The sequence below is a fragment of the Anser cygnoides genome, chromosome Z (assembly GCF_040182565.1).
Source record: "Anser cygnoides isolate HZ-2024a breed goose chromosome Z, Taihu_goose_T2T_genome, whole genome shotgun sequence".
In the NCBI taxonomy this organism is placed as follows: Eukaryota; Metazoa; Chordata; class Aves; order Anseriformes; family Anatidae; genus Anser; species Anser cygnoides.
Window position 1 is genome coordinate 70,028,409 of NC_089912.1, and position 21,399 is coordinate 70,049,807.

A 21,399-nucleotide genomic window follows, 5' to 3' on the forward strand; every position below is an offset into this window, starting at 1 on the left:
GCTACTGAGGCTGAATCAGATCCAGTACTCCCGCTGAGCAGGGCTGTGAAGGTATCATGAAAGAGATGGAGACAACAGATAAAAACCATTACATTGAACTCAACCCATGAAACCAATAGGAAGTCTGCACCTGCACACACAGTGCCTGACTCCATATTTTGAGCCAGCTTTTAACTCCACTCATGTCTAGCTATCTCATGTCACACTAGTTTAGTCACTAGATGAGGAAGATTCTTGTTAATCACCAAAAATATATAACAGTACATTCTTCCAGTGTTAGATGCTTATCTTTAAATTAAAGAAGTGTAATTCAACACCTCTTGCATCCATATCTATGATTTATTTCATTATCTGTTCATTTATATGTCATTTAAAGCACTAATATAGAACACAGACCAGCCCATTGGAAAGCAAAGATGCACTATCAGAGGAACAGCTTATGAATAAACAACATTTTTTTTTCTGCAATTCCTATTTCCATGTGATCTCCCTTAAATACTCTTCATTGAAAAAGGGTTTTATATGGACATTACATTTATGTGGATTAGTTTGCAGATGAAAAGAACCCCACTTTTTCAGGTAGTAAAACTTCAGAAAAAAAAAAATAATCAGTATTTCACTTTTGGCTTACCTGTAAGACAGTTTTTGGAGGAAAAATATAAGTATTTGTTTATAGTATTTAATGGATAATAGCAAGACTCCAAAACTATGGTCGAGACAGAATTTTGTGCAGGATTCAGAAAAATGTAATTTTATTTTTTATTTTTTTGTTCAAGTGGCACTCGGAAAACAAACAAACAAATAAACAAACAAACAACACTGCCTAACAACAAATAATGATCTAGTATTTCTATTATGTGCAGAGCTTTAACCTGAGCTCTCTCATAGGTTTAACAAGATTTACCTTCTTAAATCACCAGTGTACCAAATGGAAAATAAATCCATAGGTGTGCATTCAGAACAGGTTTTATGCTCTGTAGTTAGTTTTCTGTTCTCCTTGTCTTGCACCCTTCTATATGCTGTTACTACCATTCCAAGTGTGTAACTGGGTGCATAAAAATAGGCACATTCATTTGCTTCTGCATCTGCCAGTTCAGGATGCAGTTATCTCCTCTTGCTGATGAGACACAACAGTAATCTGTATTTGTGGGACTTTCATGGACCAGTTTTCACCAATTCCAAACAAATAGGCTTCAAAAGATTTTAGCCTGCTTCTGGATTCAGAATTTAAATTCCACAGTAAAAATTGAAGGAACAGATGTTCCTTCTCACCACTGTCAAGGAAGAGATTTATGGGAAAGGGACATGGGCACGTCTATACGATGCCTCCCTGTCTTATCTGCACTGCAGTTTCCACATGGATCAGGGCTGCATCCAGCCTTCTGCTTTCCCATGGTCTCCTTATGTAAGGACCAAGAGCTTTCACTTCAGAAGTCTACAAGGGGGAAAATGGAAAACTAGCAGGTACCAGTGACAGAATACAAGATGGTTTTCCTGTTGCCAATCCTCCATCTCCTAATCTTGAATTAAATCACACCACATAGTTTCCAACCCTGGATCAAGAATTTTAATCTTTTTAATTTTTCTTTTAGCTCTATATATTTTCTAGAGGGTTCAAAGGAACATTTGTTAACTTCTGCTCTGTTTCAACATGAAGGACTCACGGACATAATTCACAGATTAGGGCAAAAGCTCATTCAGTTTTTGCTGAATAAACTGAAGCTTTCCAAAACCTACTAGAGAGAATATTATCCAAACCAAAGCAAGAACAGTGTTAAAACTGAATGTCTTTACATATGAAAAACTAACTGAGAAGTCATCTGAAGTGGTTTGTTATTATTTTTAACCTCCTAAAAACCAGCAACTCAATTTATAATTGCAATAACATATTCAGACTTAATAGGAATGAAGCATTGTCTAATGTGCATTAACTTTTCCTGGCTTTTAGCAGAAGCTACATGGGGAAAAAAAAATAATAAAGAAAAAAAAAAGAAAAAAATTGAGACTTGACAGATACTTGGAACTGTGTTCTTGGACTGAATCGGGCAGTAGTGTGAAATCCTCTGCAGGACAGCACTCCTGTTGGATTAGACGATGTTCTCTCAATGAACTGGACCTGGTGCCAAAAAAAAACTTCCTGATTCTGCTCTCCAGATGCTCGAATAGCAGTTCAGACAGGAGCAGGTATAGACTGGATTTACTCCTCTATAGCTGGCTTTCAAAGTCTCTCAAAGAGTTTAGTTTGCAACCAGATAGTCTAGTATTTTCCTCAAATAACTTATTTTTTTACATAACAAAAGTACTGCAATAAGATTTGAGGATTTGGTTTGGATTAGTATATCTGAAGAGCTTATGAAATACCTGTCATGTCTGAAATATTTATTAAACAATTATTACAAAAGAATCTCGTAGGTGCAGTAGGAAGCCTGTTGAAAATCATAATCACTGAGAGCTGCTGGTATATTGTTGTCTGTATTATTAGAAGCAGTTATATTTTGGACTTGCCAAAATATGTCTCAGCTCAGGATGGATTTGCTAACAAAGCAAAGGGACTCAGCTTTTTTTCACCTGCTGACTGACTGCCCATTTCCAACACTAACATTGCCTATTTATTACTGTTCTTAATTTACAAAAGTTAATTTCAGTCCTTTCAAAGATGTTTTTCAGGGCTTTGATTTAGCCTTGTATATTAGACTGACTATCATTTGGACATACCTTATGTAGATCTGTGAAAAATACCAGTGGTTGTTGTTTATTTTTTTTTTTCCCCAGCATTTGTCAAATAAGTAATGTTCCAGTGTATCAGCATTTTTTCTTGTAGATTGATGTGCTACATAATTTATTCATGACTTCAGTACTCCGGAGTAGGAACCGAAGTTATGTTTTCTCCATGTCTATGTGAAAAAGCTCTTTAATGCAATAAATAAGGAGGCAATTGTTCTTTCCACATAGCTATAAAAAGGGATACTTACATGACTTCCTGTACAACTTCATCTATAATTTTTACATATTTTCCCCTGTTCCCCTCCTTAAACTTCATACCAAGGTTCAGCGCTTATAAAAATGCATAAAATTTTATGGACAGTGGATTAGAATGAAATGATTACCCCTCCATCTTTTATAACCCTAAATTTATGGACATATGCTGTTATGGAAGCAAAATACTTGGAGCCTCCAATAATTTAATAGTGATTCTGACACTTTATTGTTTTTTAATAAACTCATTTGATTTTTTAGTATCATGCTAATGTTTGATGGTCTGTATCCAAAAAATCATAATGATTATACCATTAAAAAGTAGTGAAGCTTAGTATGCTCTAATCATACCACATTTTGGCATCATATTATTAATATTAGAGTTGTTTCTACCTTTGTTCACAGGATTACAGTCTACTCTAAATGAGAATATAATGTTTTGTGATTTCTAGAGATAAATATGAAATAGAAGGAAAGACACTACAAAAGGAAGAAAGTTTTAGTGGGGAAAAGGAGAAAGTTAATAACTGGGAAGAACAGTAAAGTTACTGAACTGATTGTATTTAAAATTAATTTTAAATGTTTTAAATGTACTAATTACTTTCTCTAAAAATATACTTAATTTGTCAACATGTATCAAACAGTTCTACATTTAGTCCTGTTTTCACTTAGACACAGTTGCTACTATCAGCATATAAATCCAGCAACAGAAATTTTCCCTTATTTTCTTGTGAGAGCACCTCCCTTAGAGGAACCATCACAAAATACAACTCTTGAGGTAGCTGCAAAGCAGTTTGCAGCATCTTTTTCAGAACCTTATACCTGACTCATTAGGTTATGATAGGTACCAAAACATACTTACATTTGCTATGGTAACAACAAAGGTTAGGAACTTCATACAATTCTGCTTAATTTTAGAAAGGGCATTATGTAACAGTTATTAAAATTGTTAAAAAGTTTGTTAAAAGAAACTAAAAGTTGGTTCATATGTGCTGGTTGAAGATTACAGATGGAGAGCGAAGTTAAGTAAAACACATAGGCAAATACCAAGTAATGTATCCGTTACCTCTTAGAACTTGGCTCGTACAGTTGTAATAGGAAAATGTAAGCTCAGTATTTGGCAGTGATTAAAAAAACATGTTAATTTTCAGAATTATTAGGAAAGGAATAATTCATATTATTATAGTAATAGTATGCTAGGTGCAGACTTGGTGCTTCAATCTCTGAAAGGATGTAGCAGAGTTCAGAAAAAAAATAGGAAATGGCAGAAAGGATGATCATGGGGGAAAGGTGGCTTCCATGCAAGAACAATCTAGTAGAATAGGACTCTCTACCCTCAAAAACGACAATTTAACAATGTTGTCTTAGAAGGCCACACAATCATGACTGGCATGTGAAGACTGAGTTAGAATTGACTGTACTATTGCTTTTTTTTTTTTTTTTTTTTAAAAAAAGGCCATCAAATCCTAATAAACTGTGCGAGCCACATTCAAACCCAAGAAAAATAGGTAGTTTCTCATGCAGCAGGGTACAGGTCTCTGCTCCTTGCCAAATGATGTGGTTGCAGAAAGAATACATAGATTCAAAAGGAGAGTAAATAATAACAATAACAATAACAAATTAGTTGGAAGAGATTTCTATTTAGGATTACTTAATAGACAAATCACATCAGTCTCAGAGTATCCCTTGAACTGAAAATAGCTGGAGTCTAGAAGAGCTATCAAAGGAAATACCACACTGACGCTGTTCTTGCTCTGGGATTTCACTTAAAAGCACTACTGGGGAGGCTGGTGGCTTAGACAAACCCCAGAGCTCATCTAGTTTGGATTTTCTTATGCTCTTTTCTTAGATGAAACTGCTTATGTTTTTTATTTTTATAATTCCAAGTTACATTTTGGAAGGGAATTCTCTTAGCTGTATGCGTTCGTTCTCTTTCTTTCTTTTTCTTTCTTTTTCTTTCCTTCTTCCATCCTTCCTTCCTTCCTTCCTTCCTTCCTTCCTTCCTTCCTTCCTTCCTTCCTTCCTTCCTTCCTTCCTTCCTTCCTTCTTCCTTCCTTCCTTCCTTCCTTCCTTCCTTCCTTCCTTCCTTCCTTTCTTCCTTTCTCTTTCTTTCTTTCTTTTTTCGTTCTTTTGTTCTTTCATTCTTTTCTTTCTTTCTTTCTTTCTTTCTTTCTTTCTTTCTTTCTTTCTTTCTTTCTTTCTTTCTTTCTTTCTTTCTTTCTTTTTCTTTCTTTCTTTCTTTTTCTTTCTTTCTTTCTTTCTTTCTTTCTTTCTTTCTTTCTTTCTTTCTTTCTTTCTTTCTTTCTTTCTTTCTTTCTTTCTTTCTTTCTTTCTTTCTTTCTTTCTTTCTTTTTCTTTCTTTCTTTCTTTCTTTCTTTCTTTCTTTCTTTCTTTCTTTCTTTCTTTCTTTCTTTCTTTTTCTTTCTTTCTTTTTCTTTCTCTTTCCTTCTTTCCTTTCCTTCTTTCTTTCCTTCTTTCCTTCTTTCTTTCTCTCTCTCTCTTTCTCTCCCTCTCTTTCTTTTTCTCTCTTTCTTTCTCTTTCTATCTTTCTCTCTTCTTCTCCTTCTCTCTCTGTCTCTCTTCCTCTCTTTTTGTCTGTACCATCTGTTGTTGCTCTTGTAATGACAAGGGCCTTACAATTTCAGATTTTCAAGCATGTATCTGAGTTTAACAATGTGAACTTTAGAAAAATTCACATCTCTATCTGCTGAGGAACCAGAGCCAATATGTATATAAGGGAAGCATGCTAATTGATACCGTTTGCTAATTATTTACTACCTCAAGAAATGAGGAAATTAGACAGTTTGTAAATGTGTGGAAAGGTGGAAATTGTAAATGTGTATTGTAATTGTAAATATATAAAAAGTGGAGCTTATCTTGCAAGGCAACATCTGTTTGAAGAAGTAGCTATTTTTTTCTAAGCTAGTTAGTTTTTTTTCTATAATGAGAGTATCTCGGGGGGTGCGGGATAGGTGCAGAGGGAGCTTGATGATTAGCTCAGATGTGATGCAGAACTTGTACAGAGCTACAGATAGGTTATATGAATCCAACCCTGTGTGACCTGGCAGAAGCAAATTAAAATTTTCCACCTCTACAGGAAATGTAACTGCCAGGAGTCTCCTGACTATGATTCCCCAGAAGGCTGGACAGCTACCATCAGATAACTCTACCTGTGAAGAAGGGTGCTTCTTCAGTGCTTTCTACTGAAATTTCTGCGTTGAATGAAAACAGATCTTTAATTCTTTACTCAGAGAGCACCTTTCCTTATGAGCAGCTAATAGCACACTACATACAACAATGCATGGTTAAAACAGTTAGAGTTTGTATAGGTGAGAACAATTACATTACCATGGGTCTAGTATACCAAAATAGTGTAGCTAACTTAATCAGAGTGAAGATAATTTCTAACAAATGTCTAACTTAGTTCCTTTTCATTGAAGCGAATCTCTGTTCATATAAGCTTTAAACAGTACAGCTCAGCTTCCACTTGGTTTATCAATCACTTTACTCAGATATGAATCACTTGGAGAGCTTTGGAAAATTCAGAAATGTTCAGGATCCTTTTCTTGCTTTTAGTATGAAGCCCTAGTTAATTCCCCACAATAATTCTTCTCCTGTGAAGAAAGGCTGAGTGATCTGATGATGTTCGGCCTAGAGAAGAGAAGGTTCCAGGGAGACCTCACCACGACTTTTCAGCACATAAAGGGCTCTTATAAAAAAGATCAAGAACGACCCTTTACTTGAGCAGATAATGATAGGACAAGGGGGGATCACAGAATCACAGAATCATCTAGTTTGGAAGAGACCTCCAAGATCACCTAGTCCAACCTCTGACCTAACACTAACAAGTCCTCCACTAAACCATATCACTTAAACAAAAAGAGGGTAGATTTAGACTAGACATTAGGAGGAAATTCTTCACTGTAGAAGGGTGGCGAGGCACTGGAACAGGTTGCCCAGGGAAGTTGTGGATGTCCCTTCCCTAGAGGTGTTCTAGGCCAGGCTGGATGTGGCCTTGGCCAACGTGATCTAGTGGGTGGCATCCCTTCGTATGATCTTTAAGGTCTCTTCCAACCCAAGCTGTTCTATGATTCTATGAGATTTTATGATTCTGCAAACATGACTCTATTTGCTGCTACCCAAAAAAGTCCACCACTCATCCATATACACGAAAACATTTCTTAGCTTTTCATTATTCTACTCATCAAATTTGCTACAAATACTCCGTATAAAGTTGTCAGAAGTTGAGTCAAATGAACACCCATCCTTTTTTTGCCAAAAAAAATCTTACATTTACTATAAGCAAATACAACCTTATTAGTGGTATTTATCATGTAAGAATTACTTTTACACCAGATTTGTATTCCTAATTGTATACCCTTTAGCTACTTTTTAATAGTTGAATGATGAAATTTATATCTTGCATAACTATTTTTCTGCTAAAAAAAAGAAAAAGTCAGACTTGTTTTCAGAACATGGACTGAAAAAAGGTCATTACCCTTAAAGAAAGCTTAACTGTAAAAAATTTCATCCCGTACGTTAAACTTGAATGGTTGAAAACAAGGGAAATTGAAAGCACTGCAACTTTTTCATTGCTTTTGATAATTTTCATGCTATAGCTATGCAGTATTTTGTGTGGTTTCTCTTCTGGTTACTGTAAGTGAGGAAATAAGGGTTTTAGTTGAATGTCTTCATAAGAAGCTACTTCCATCATGCTAAGTATGCCCTGTGGAGATTCCAAATATTTAATTCTTACCCCATACTAAACTCAAAGTATAATAAAATGCAGAATTCATTAAAAAAATTAAGAAATGCAGCAAAGATTTGTTCTTGCAATAATGCAACTAGGGTATCTCTGTTATCACCTGGATGTTATAGTTTTGTGCTGTTATCATGATGAAAGATGGTATATTCTGTCCAACTAGGGAAAAAAAAAAAAAAAAAGAAAAGAAAAAAAAAGTGCTCTGACCTTAAAAGGGTCTAATTTATTATCCATTAGTAACACCAAAAAGTCACTACCTGCATTACAAAACTATGCATACTGAAGAGGTAACTAAAATAGAATTTGAAACTGCTCAACTAAGCAAACATCCAAGTGGTGTTTTCAGGGCACAGTGCAGAAGTTGCTGCCAAAATTCAGACAGATTCATTGGGTTCATTGGGAAATCTGTTCCCTAACTGTAACCATCCAGTTCTTTTTTTTTCTTTCTTTTTTTTTTTTTTTCTTCCTCATCTCAGTTTAAGAGCATCTTAACAAAAGACTCTTCTTCACAGAATGAAGTAGAACATCTTTCCCTTCTCTGGTGTCTGTCAGTGGTTTTGCGTGCACAGCTAACTTGTTAGTAAGTAGGAGGGCAAGAAAAGCCTTTCATCCAAGACCATTCTAGTCCAGTGTCTTAAAGAATGGCAGAAGACCATGAGTTTCTCTCAACAATTAAAGAATAAAATTTTACTCTTTGTGTTGGTGTAATATAAAGTTCATTCTTCTGGTCCTTGAGTACATAGATGGTCAAATCAGATTAATTTTTATAGAACAGTATTAGAAACAGCATTTTAACACAGAAACTGCAAAGACGTGAAAGTTTTCCATACCAAGAAAAAACATTTCAATACTTAAATCTTACCTCCCTAAGGGGATCATTGAGCTCATTGAGAATGTTTTCTTCATCAAAGATCTTGCCTTGGTAGCGGTGCTCATAGTAATCATGGATCTTCTGGCGCATTTCAGCAGGTAACTTGTGGAATGACATGTACTGTTCCACTTGTTTATACTGTCAGGAGAAGAAAACAATAGGAATTAGCAATCTCCACAGCTTTTTACTCTGTCAGGAACCTAAAAAATGAAAACTCATTCATGTATCCACTTACATTTTATATACTTTTATAAAGATTCCATTTGCCAGAGGACCCTAACACAAAAATTAGTTTAGTGTTACTGCTGCTCAAGTGACAGCACAACTGCTGAAAATAATGGAAACTGCCTTTAGTCATGATGTTAATATCCATATTAATATATAAGTTTTTGTAGTGGTTTAACGGCCAACAACTAAGTACCACACAGCCATTAGCTCACCCTCCTCCTTCCCTCTGTGGGATGGGGAAGAAAGTAAAACTAAATAAATTAAAAAGAAAGAAAGAAAGAAAGAAAGAAAGAAAGAAAGAAAGAAAGAAAGAAAGAAAGAAAGCAAGCTTGTGGGTTGAGATAGAGACAGTTTATTAGGAAAGAAAAGAGGGGAAAATAATAATAATAATAATGATAATAGCATTACTGGTAATGTGTACAAAACAAGTGATGCACAATGAAATTGCTCACCACCTGCTGCCAATGCCCAGCTCCTGCTAGGGAGCAGCCAGTCTCCCTACCCCAGCCAGTCATCCCATATTAATTGTTCAGCATGATGTCATATGGTAGGGGACATCTCTTTGGCCAGTTCGGGTCAGCTGTCCTAGTTCTGTCCCCTCCCAGCTCTTGCTGTACCCCCAGTCTTCTCACTGGCAGGACAGAGTGAGAAGCTGAAAAGTCCTTGGCTTAGTGTAAACACTGCTCTGCAACAATTAAAACATCAGCGTGTTATCAACATTATTCTCATCCTACCATACCAGCTACTAGGAGGAAAATTAAGTCTATCCTAGCCAAAACCAGGACAGTTTTAGAATACAAACTCTCACACTTGTCTTGCGTTCCCTAAATTACCAGCTGTACAGTTGTGAAACTGCACCACCATCATTTCTAGCTCAGTCCATGCAGCAGACAGGGAAAGTGTAGTGTCTGTCTAATTCTCTAGTGTTACATTCAGAGACAGCTTAAAGTTTGAAATTTCAGAAACTGGATATGCTGCATTAATACACTACATATTAATGCTGTGTATGGTTATAAAGTGATTGAAGAAAAAAAAATCTGTAAAGAGAGTAAAGTAAAAGTATTGCTCAGGAGGAAGGAAGAGAAGAGACAGAGATGCTAGTATCCGGGAGACTAAGGGGACCTGACTTGATTTACCTTGTGTGCTAGGTTTCGTTGCTTTTACTAGTCCTCTGCCCTGTCTCCTGCTTTGTTTGAATCATAAAATCATAAAATGGCTTGGGTTGGAAGGGACTTTAAAGATCATCTAACACCAGTGCCCCTGCCATAGGCAGAGATGCCACCCACTAGATCATGTTGGCCAAGGCCACATCCAGCTTGGCCTTGAACACCTCCAGGGATGGGGCATCCACAACTTCTCTGGGCAAACATTTCCTCCTAATGTCTAGTCTAAATCTATCCTCTTTTAGTTTAAGATCATCCACCCTTGTCCTATCATTATCTACTTGAGTAAAGGGTCCTTCTCGATCTGTTTTATAAGAGCCCTTTACGTGTTGAAAGGTCACAGTGAGGTCTCCCCAGAACCTTCTCTTCTCTAGGCTGAATATCATCAGGTCGCTCAGCCTTTCTTCATAGGAGCTCCAGCCCTCTGATCATCCTCATGGCCCTCCTCTGGACTCGCTGTAAAGGGGCCACATCATTCCTGTACTGAGGGCCCCAAACCTGGATGCAGCACTCCAGGTGGAGTTTCACAAGGGCAGAGGAGGGCCACAATCACCTCCTTCCACCTGCTGGTCACTTCTTTTTTGATGCAGCCCAGGATGCAGCTGGCCTTCTGGGCTGCAAGTGCCCACTGCTGGCTCATGTCAAGCCTGTCATCCTTCAGAACCCCAAAATCCTTCTCCAAAGGGCTGCTCTCAATGAGGTCTTCTCCCAGTCCATACTTCTGTCTGGGATTGCCCCAACCCAGGTGCTGTACTTTGCACTTGGACTTATTGAACTTCATGTGGTTCTCATGGGCCCACTTTTCCAGCCTGTCCAGGTCCCTTTCAATGGCATCTCTTCCTTCTTTGGTATCCACTGCACTACTCGGCATCAGAAAATTTTCTGAGGGTGCACTCAATCCTATTGTCTATGTCAATCCCATTTTCTATGTCATTTGTGAAGTTATTGAAAAGCACCAGTCCCAAGAAGGAACCCTGAGGGACACCACTTGTCACTGGCCTCCACCTAGACATAGAACTTTTGACCACCACTCTCTGGGTGCTGCCACCAAGCCAATTCCTTATCCACCGGATGGTGCACCCTTCAAATCCATATCTTTCCAATTCAGAGATTAGAATATCATGTGGGACCATTTGCTTTCCTTCTTGAAAATCTCTTTTGAATAGCACAGTTTGCAGTAAAGAAAGTCCCAGAGCGAACATATTCAGAGTTGTACTATACAAAGCTGTATGATGTATCTGAGACCCACAAAACAGAGAAACTGTGTAAACCACAAATGGAAAAGTACGTCCTCTCCAATATGTTTGGCTATCAGATCACCATCCGTGGCACAGCTGAAGAGGATAAGACACTGAGACACAGAAGGAGAAAACCCCTCCCAGACTTACAGGTGAGTTAAAACTTGGCAGAAACTTTATTTCCTTAAGTATACAATCTTCTTCTTCTTTTATTTTATTTTTTAATTCATCTTTTCATTCTTAATTTGGCAATTTTAACCATTTTCAATGAAATAGTCAATGAAGACTCAATTAGGACCAGCATCTCTGTATACCAATTAAATGAATCTACAATGTACATGCGCTCCTTATGAACTATAGCAATAACTTGCGTAATTGAACACTGTTGTCTCTGCTGGATTTGAAATTTCTTTTTTTTTTCTTTTTTTTCTTTTTTTTTCCAAAGTAGCAAAAGATTAGATGGAGTCACATGTACAACACACATTTCCTAAATAAGAAGAAAGTTACTTTGCATGAAAATATTTAACAATGTATGATGAATACGCAAGTCTGAAGTAACCTCTGTACATCTTGTTTGCACCTCTGAAGCAAGAATTCTTCCCCCCATCCTTCAAAATGAGGTTTAAATTTGCATGCTCATCAGTGTTTTCTGCAATGATAAGGAAAAATTTATCCATGTATTCTGGGTATGAATCAGAGTTCTGGGACACTGGAAGACAGTCATGTCCTGACATAAACAAGGTATTGCTAATAAAATTATCCTACTAATCAGTTGCAGCCATTTTAGGCATGGATTTATTGGGAGAGAAGGGAGATGAGATCACCCAATGCTCTGTGTGTCTCACTGAGGGCTGCTGTGTTGGCTTTTCTGCATTTTCTCCAAAGCCAGAGAGGAGGCTGCACTGTCCAGCCCTCTATCACTGTGGCCTCAAACAAGAAGAATATGTAATGCGTCATAACACATAGATAGGGAAAGGAATTCACCATACTCCATAGCACAGGGCTGCACTCCTCTACCCAGTCTTATTTTCATTCTAACATACTTGAGCAACGTTAATAAAGAATAATCTTTGCTAATCAAAAATGTAAATTCATTTCAGATATGCAGGGTATAACATAAGAGAGTTGCGAAGGACATTTGTATCAGAATAACCTTGAAGAAGAGAATATTTACGCTAAAAACAATTTGCTTTGCCAGCAATTTATACTGCTCCCTGTCATTAGTGCTGTTATTTGAACAGGTCCTTTCTCCCATGCAAACTAGTTCTTTTCTCTACCAGAAATTATGCTTACACATGAGAATTTTAGGGGAAAAGAAAAAATAAAACTAGTAGGAATGTAGTTCTTATCACTACGTTCTCTTAAAATGTTTCCAATGGAATAACTCCCTGCGTAATAGGGACATCTGCATATTAGAAACATTTACTCTTAGTATCTACAATTAGAAATTTAAAGTCTCACAGATATATTTAACCATCTAAAACTTTTCTTTCTCTGTCAAAAAATCTGATCCTGTGAGCGCACAGTATATTATCACTCTGTAATAAACCTTTTTCTAATCTTTTTATGTGTGTTATTCTGCATCATTCATGCTACTACTCCTCCCTTCTTGACATTCTATCCTGGTATTCACATGAAGTGATCCATCAAAACATTTAACTTATTCCTTTCTTCAGCAAGTTATATCTTTCATTAAATCATGATTGCTTTTTTTGTTTGTTTGTTTGTTTAATTAATTTATTTTTTATTTCTATAATATTGTTCCTGGTCAGGAAAGCACATTCATTTTTAGTTCTTCCTGCTATAAGTTATTGGCAATATTGCGGGTTTGCAAGATTAGTTGTCACTGTAGCTTGTCACATTTTATTTGTAAAAATATGTGCTTAAATGAAGATACAAAGAGAAAGCAAAAATAATATGGTTGTTTTCTGAAAAAAATTAAAAAAAATAATAAAAAAAATTGGTCCAAGTTAGTTTTGAAGAAGTTTCTCTTTGGGTACCACAGATATCAATATTGATTAGAAATGTAGGCACTTTGACTTTTAAGCATTTATTTATTTATTTATACTCATGAGAACAACCCAGATCACATCAAGATAATTTAATTATTTGAATAATATCAAAAAAAGTTTTAAAAATTCATATTAGGACTGTGAATTCCTTGAATAAATATGTATATTGATTAGCTTCTCATGGTTTGTCTAAGTGGGATTTCACATCTAAAGTAGTACAAAATTGTCAGTGACGTTAAACTTTGTCAAAATTTTGTATTTGTATTGCATTTTAAAGAGCTTTAGCTGACGCTGACCCCGAATAATCCATTCCATCTGACACCTAAATCATCCTGTTTATGAGTGGAATAATTTCTCTGTAATGATTCTTTGAATCACACTGCATTTCTTTCCTTCTAGATTGAAAATTTTGGTTGGCTTGTTTGTTTGTTTTAATTTGGTTTATACAGGAAAAAAAAAAAAAAAAAAAAAAGCACCTCAGGTGCTTTTCTTACAACTGTGTGAAATAAATTTTAGAGCCACAGCAAGTTCCTTCAAACCTGACTATATTTTTTTTTGGGGGGTTGTTCTTATGCCACACAACAACCACTGACTACATTAAATATAGAAATGACTGTGTTAAAACTCGGTCCTTGAATCTCAAATTGCCTGACATGCTGACACGGAGGAGCCTGACATGGACTACATTTTCAAGGGAAGATGATTTAGTAAGGGATTACCCATGTGTGCATTTGCCCAGCAGACTCTTCTTCACAATCTTTCTATTGGGATGTCAGACAAAAACACAGTGACAAACTATCTCTCATTCCAGGGGAGAGAAACAACAGAAATCCAGGCTCTTCACCAGAGCCTGTGCTGGATGAAGACAAGGAAAGACAAAAGAAAGCTCAGATAAAACTTTTAAGATTAGACCATCATCGTTTTGTATTGTGTTGCGATACCCAACTATGAATTTATTTTCATAAACGCTAAACATGGTACAGTTGACTTCAATATGGTTTCTTGAAATCAAATGTTCCAGACTGCTTTAGGAAACCTGTTAATGCATAATGATGTAACTGACTGCTATAAAGGAGAAGATCGCAACCTTTCTGTCTTCTCCATAACAGTTGGCTTATCTGAATTATGGAGATCACAAACCTTACATATCCTACTTTAGGTAATTTTAAATGATTTTGTTATCCATACGAATACTTTTCAAGTACCACCTCTTAAGAGCACAGGAGTAGGCAATTCCTAAATGTCATAAGTCAAGCAGGTGAGGAAGGCCAGCTTGGCTGAGCAGGGATCTTCTTCTAGAGTTCAGGTGGAAAAAGACAGTGTATGGACACATGAAGTGAGGTCAGGAAGCACTGGTGGACTACAAGAGAAGATGCTTGCCACAGGAGGGAGATAATTCATGGAACAAAAATTCAACTAGAGTTGAAACTGGCTAGTACTGTGGGTGACAATAAAAAGGGTTTTTAAAATATGTTAACAGTGAAAGAAGGACCAAAGATAACATTGGACTGTTACTCGATGAGGATGGTCATATCACTGACAGGAGACTTTTAATGCTTTCTTGCCTCTGTCTTTGACACCCATGATGTGTCCTGGGGAGAGGGCAAGATGTATGAGAAGTGGCTGAGGTCCCTTGGTTTGTTCAGCCCAGAGCAGAGCAGGCTGAGGGGAGGCCTCATGGTGGCCTGCAGCTTCCTCACAAGGGGAGCAGAGGGGCAGGCACTGAGCTCTGCTCTCTGGGGACAGCGACAGGACCTGAGGGAATGACATGGAGCTGGGTCAGGCTGGGAGTTAGGGAAAGGTTCTTCACCCAGAGGGTGGTCGGGCACTGGGACAGGCTCCCCAGGGCTGTGGTCACAGCACCAAACTGCTGGAGTTCAAGAAGAGTTTGGACAATGCTCTCAGACCCATGGTCTGATTTTTGGGGGGTCCTGTGTGGAGCCGGGAGTTGGACTTGAGGATCCTTGTGGTTCCCTTCTAACGTGGGATGTTCTATGATTCTATGAAATATTTTTTCCTATCTCATTGCACTTCTGTAGTATCTTGCCTCATTAAATTCTACACTTTTTTTTTTTTTTGCATGTGCAAAGAATATATTGTTTTTGCACTTTAAATTTCCCCTCTCTCAAATTCCTTACATATTATCATATATGTTGAGAAAAGTAAATAGTATTTTTCAGTGTGAATGCTGTTTTTCATACGTGTTAAAACTAACTGGTCTTTTCAATACCTTACTGAATGGAAGGAATACTGTGTGTCTGACCACTCCATCCCTATCTCTTTTTAAAGATGAATATTGAATTGTTTGTCCAAAATAAGTAAATATATTAATCTGATTTATATATTACATTGCCATAATTTCAGTATTTTTTATCCCAGTGTTTTGAACTCATCTCTGAAATGAAAATGTCCATAAATGCTGCACAGTTAACAAATAAAATTGCTGGAATAGGCAAGAACAAAGTGGATTTCAAAGTTAAGTAATATTTCACAGATTTTTATACTGAAAAGCACCATCCACTAATAATTCGTTCTTGCTGTTTCAGCCATAAAAATATTCATGGGATCCTTGTACATAGCAAAACATTTGCTTCCAGCAAATTGTGAATATTATGATATATCAATCACATGAAGTTCTTAGCAGACACATTTATGCTTTCAAAATAAACCCTCCCTGTCACAGGTAAAGAGAAGCGAGGTCTTTTTAATATTGATCTGCAACTGAAGTGGCAAGAATATTTTGAACTGAAGAGAGTATCCCAATACAGGCGATATCCACATAAAAGCAGTGTAACAGAAACTTGAATATTCATCTCTCACAACGTATTTTAATATACCTATCTCAACTGGCAAGTTGAGCTTGCCAGGGCCTTTCCTTTTAGTATTTTTTAACTGATTGATCTTTTTAGCTGAAAAAATTCTCAGAGTTCTAACAATTTCTACAGCACATAATTCATTCTTACACACATTAAACCATATAGCAATATGAAATAGAATCAAAGAATCATATAATCTTAGAATGGATTGGGTCAGAAGGGACCTTAAAGATCATCTGATTCCAATCACCCTGCCATGGGTGAGGACACCTCCCACCAGACCAGATTGCTTAAAGCCCCATCCAAAACGGTCTTCAACACTTGCAGGTATGGGGCATCCACAGCTTCTCTGGGCAACCTGTTCCAGTGCCTCACCACCATCATAAGAAAGAATTCCTTCCTTATATCTCATCTAAATATAATCTAATTTAAACTAAATAGCTTTTTCAATTTAAAGACATTATTTCTTGTCCTAACACTACACTCCCTGATAAAGAATCCCTCCCCAGCTTTCCTATAGGCTCCCTTTAGGTATTGGAAGATCATTATGAAGTCTCCCTGGAGCCTCGTCTTCTCCAGGCTGAACAACCCCAACTCCCTCAGCCTGTGAGGAGAGGTGTTCCATAGGAGACATGCTCCAGCCCCTCAATCATTTTTGTGCCCCTCCTTTGGACTCACTCTAATAGGTCCATATTCTTCTTGTGCTGCAGAGCCCAGAGCTGAATGCGGTACTCACGGTGGGGTCTCACAAGAGCAGAGTAGAGCGGGAGAATCACCTCCCTTGCCCTGCTGGCCATGCTTCTTTTGATGCAGTCCAGGATATGGTAGGCCTTCTGGGTTGCAAGCCCACATTGCTGGCTCATGTCGAGCTTCTCGTCAACCAACACACCCAGGTCCTTCTCCCCAGGGCTGCTCTCTACCCATTTTTCACCCCATTGTCCTGGCCCAGATGCAGGACCTTGCACTTGGCCTTGTTGAACCTCATGAGGTTCCCACAGGCCCATCTCTCAAGGCTGTCCAGGTCCCTCTGGACGGCATCCCTTCCCTCCAGCGTGTTGACCACACCATGCAGCTTGGCGTCATCAGCAAACTTGCTGAGGGTGCACTCTATATCCCTGTCACCAACAATGACGTTAAACAGTGCTGATCCCAATACTGATCCCTGAGGAACACCACTCATTACTGATCTCCAATTGGACACTGAGCCATTGACCGTAACTCTTTGAGTGTGACCAACCAGCTAATTACATGAACAGTACCAGTTGAAAACTATTGAACTAATGATATTTTCAGTGCTACATGATAATAAGTATGCAGTTACTTATATGTTACCTGGACCTGGAACTTATCTATACCTGGTCAGACCCAAACTACTTCAGCTCCTTTCAACAATAAGTGAAAATATCAGATTTTTCCACTATGTCAACACTCAACAACTACAATCACTGACTAGTTTTTCAAGTCACCTAAGTCCCCGTATCTTCACTTGAAAAATCATGGTTGAATGATACGCCTTTTGCACTTAGTGAAATGACTTTGGCCTCAGCAATTGCACCTTACTTCTCCTAGAAAACCTTCTCCAGGAAACCTATATCTACATCTGTAAAGGCCTTTTTGTTCAGGTCTCGTTGTTTTTACCAGAAATGCAGTCATGACCCTTGAAGTATGTTATTAAAATATTTTCAGAAAATTAATTTTATTTTTAAAATACTGTGTTAGATCTTGATACTAAGCAAACCACAAACAGACAGGATAGGAAAAAAAATCAAAGAAGGCTTTACTTTACTGGAGATTTATATTCAGTCAAAGCCACAGCATTACAAACTTTTCCATGAGATGTTTTGAAAAAAAAAAAAAACAAATCAAACCAAAGCAAACAAACAAACAAACAAAAAAAAAAACTATGTAATGATTACAATTGTAAAAGAAAATCAGAGATCATTTGTGAAATTCTTCTGCTGAATTAAGCAAGTTCTGTCCCACAATCTGAATACAATAAATTCACTGGTATTCTGAAAATTGTTTGAAAATGACTGACTGACATATAAAAGAAGGATCTAAGCAGCGTGATAACATACAGATTTAACTTACTGGAAAGGAGCAGGAAGGTGAGAGGAGGCAATTTGATAAAGATGAAGATTTTCTAAATAATGAACATCAAGTGAAGAACCATCAGAATTCTGCATGGCTTCTAAACTGCATTAGGAAAAATAAGTCCCCTGACTTACTGAATTTATTCCCTTGCCATTGCAAAACCTCACCTCATCTAGCTCCTTATATAAACAAATCAAATCATCTCAAAAACAGTTGGGCTTTCTCTCTCCATCAATTCTTTAAGAATATTGTTCCAAAAAACTCACCAATTTTATATGTTCCCCTAAATTTTGGTCTAAATGTACGCAGAGACAGTATAAATCAATGAATGCTTAGGAGAAATTTATGCAGCAGCTCCGAAAGCTGCTGTCCCTTGGTATTTCTCCCCAGAGTGTTTATAGATGGGAATCACTTCTCTTCCCAACCTCATCCATGTAGTCTATTCTACTTTTTGCTCAGAAGTCAGCATACTAGACCTCTGCTTTTTCATCCATTCTAGCTTGAGTGCATCTTTCTCCACCTTTAATGACTAGAACTGTACATACTATTTTAGTCTCACTGATTGTACCTGTATTTCTTTGCTATCTACTGGAACACCAAAAGACTATGATGCTTTCAGATGGTTGTTTGCAGTCATTTTGTAATCAGCTTCATCACCTGGATTACCTCAAAACTGTACTGATACTGTAAAGTATGTTGACTTCTCTGTGTTACTAGTATCTGAAGCTTTACACCATTCTAAGCTTTATACTGTCATTGAGCTCACCTTGATGAGTGTTCCTTGAGGTACTATGCAAGCCTTGTGACAGCACCATTCTTTTAGGTGTTTTTCTGAAAGACTTGCTCCAGCCTGACCTTTGGAAAACTCTGTGATGGGCCCACAACTTCAATGGAAGAATGAATGGCAGCAGTACATGAAAAAGCAGAGGAAATTGTCTTAAAACAGCTTTTCTTGCAAGAGCAGGATGATGTCTATATTACCTAAAGCAAATCAGTTTTTTGTAGATTACAGGTTATGGTCTACATAGCAGGTGGCACAAAGAAGATATCCTGAAGACTTCTTACACATACTAATACTTGGATAATTTTCTTCATAAATTTTCATCTAATTCTACTTTCAAGCAATTCAAAAGACAGTGAATCTGCCTATCATCAAAACAGGACATTCAACAGAAATTTAGAATTACAAAACCTAGACTGGCCTCTTTCTGTGCTAAACAGTGTTGAAAATGCGAAATGACAACAAAGATTGGGAAGTTATTAGTTATTAGTGCAATACCTATGTTCAACTTTCTAGAAGTCAAGTGTCTAATTCAAACCAGATGGATGCTCTACATTGGGAGGGCAATAAATGAAGTTCTTTCTGAATCAACGTGAGGCAAATTAAGTTAGTATGCCAAAGCTTCACCAAATAACTACTGACAAAATGAACTAAACTACTGAGCTGTATGAGATATTAAAGATTTAATTTTAATAAAGCAACACAAATATAAAATTTCTCTTCTGTCTAACCTTTTATTATTGACTGAAGTAAAGATTCAGATGGCTGTCAGTTATCGTACCTGTCAGAGTGTATGACATTTGAAACACTGGCTCATCTTAACAGGTTTTCAAGTAAGACTAAAAAGACACAGCCAAGTATTTACATACTGTTCAAACAGCTTTTTCTTGGAAGAGTATTTCTGCAAACACACAGTTTACAGTTTTATGAAGCAATTCTACAACATTTTTTAATCCCTGTGAAAGTTCACTGGCTTTACACTTTAGGAACTCATATGTAATTCCGGTGATTTCCACAAAATATAAGCATGCATAACTGACGACACAATACATTTTCTTTGTGCTATGATGCTGCAGGTCCTTGAAAATTTAGCTGGAAGAACTGAGGAGTTTTGCCTCTCCTATTATCCTTTATTTTGCTGGACAAAAGATTGCATTTTCTACATATAGAAAATTTCATTTATTTTTCCAGTGAAGGAAAAGGTGAAAGACTTTATGAACTAGTTCATGGGGCAGCAGGACAGAATTGATTCAGAACATCTAAACACTTAACATTGTCTCAGTTTGATATTAACTTGCTTATTCATGGAGTTTTAGGCCCTTTGCTTCTACAAGAGATGTAGCAGGCAGATGACTTTTCAGGAAAAGAGAGGAGGGATCCCCAGATACAGAACATGGTATGTGCACTGGTGGTTTAGGCAAATACATTTTAATATTGCAGCTATCCAAAATGAAAAGTAAAATGATTGAAGCCAACAAGAAATTATATATATATATATTATTTTATTGTATTGTATTTTATTTTATTAGAAAAAAGAAAAGGCCACTGTTAGGAAAGTGGATAAAATTTCCTTGGAGTGTGAAGAGGTTGATCTCTTTTGTGGAAAATTTTGCTTTGTGAAAAGCCAGTTGGACGTTAAAAAACACCCTCTTCCAGCAAGCAGCATTAATACACAGCTTTAGAGATAAAGACAGCTGTATGGACACAGAGAGAACTGAAAAATAACCACAAAGAATTTGCAAAGAGACAGAGCAAGTGAGAGGCTTTGCCATATTAACTCCATGAGTGGTTTTATAGCCTCTTCCTCAAAATTATTAAATCTGAAAGCGGACTTGGAAAGCAAACAATCATAGAATTACAGAAACTATGAAATATTCAGTAAACTTCAGTTCCCAACTAAAAATGAAACACAACAAATTAACATTATGTTTTAAAATTCACTGAAATATCTGTAATGTCTACTCTACTTAGATTTGGTATTCAGTTGAACCTTAACACTCAAATTACATTGATGAAGGAATTTTAAAAAAGGCAAACTGAAGTTTCATCAGACCAAAAATTCACAGGCAATTAATTTTTAAGCAATATATCTGTATTTAATTTGTTGAGATTTCAATCTACAGCAGAAGGATAACTAAGTTCAATGAATGAGTGCACTGAATGAATATAAAGGGGAAATGCTTTTTCTCCTTATCTAAAGGGAGCAACATCGCTTTAAAAAAATCTTTCAGCTAAGTGTATTTCTTAAGATTAAAAGAAAAAGATTGGCAAAAGTCTGTGCAAAGACCATAAAAGGAAAATATGTAATTTCCACTTAACTACACTATTGTGAATATAGAAATTGAATATTTTGAATCACTTTGCTAAAATTCTTCATAAGGAGCTCGATTTAAAATCTATATGTTCTATTATAAATTACCTTTAAGATGGTATTTACAAACTATGTCAGAAAAAAATA

The 21,399-nt window shown here is 36.8% G+C and overlaps 1 protein-coding gene across 1 annotated transcript in view; it reads right to left on the minus strand.

Moving 5' to 3' along the window:
- The window catches only part of HCN1 (hyperpolarization activated cyclic nucleotide gated potassium channel 1), a 213,425-nt gene that overhangs the window by 40,490 nt on the left and 151,536 nt on the right, over positions 1-21,399 (minus strand). The window contains exon 5 of the mRNA XM_066988158.1: positions 8,601-8,747. Within this exon, the coding sequence (XP_066844259.1) occupies positions 8,601-8,747 (147 nt within the window). The remainder of the gene's footprint in view (positions 1-8,600; positions 8,748-21,399) is intronic.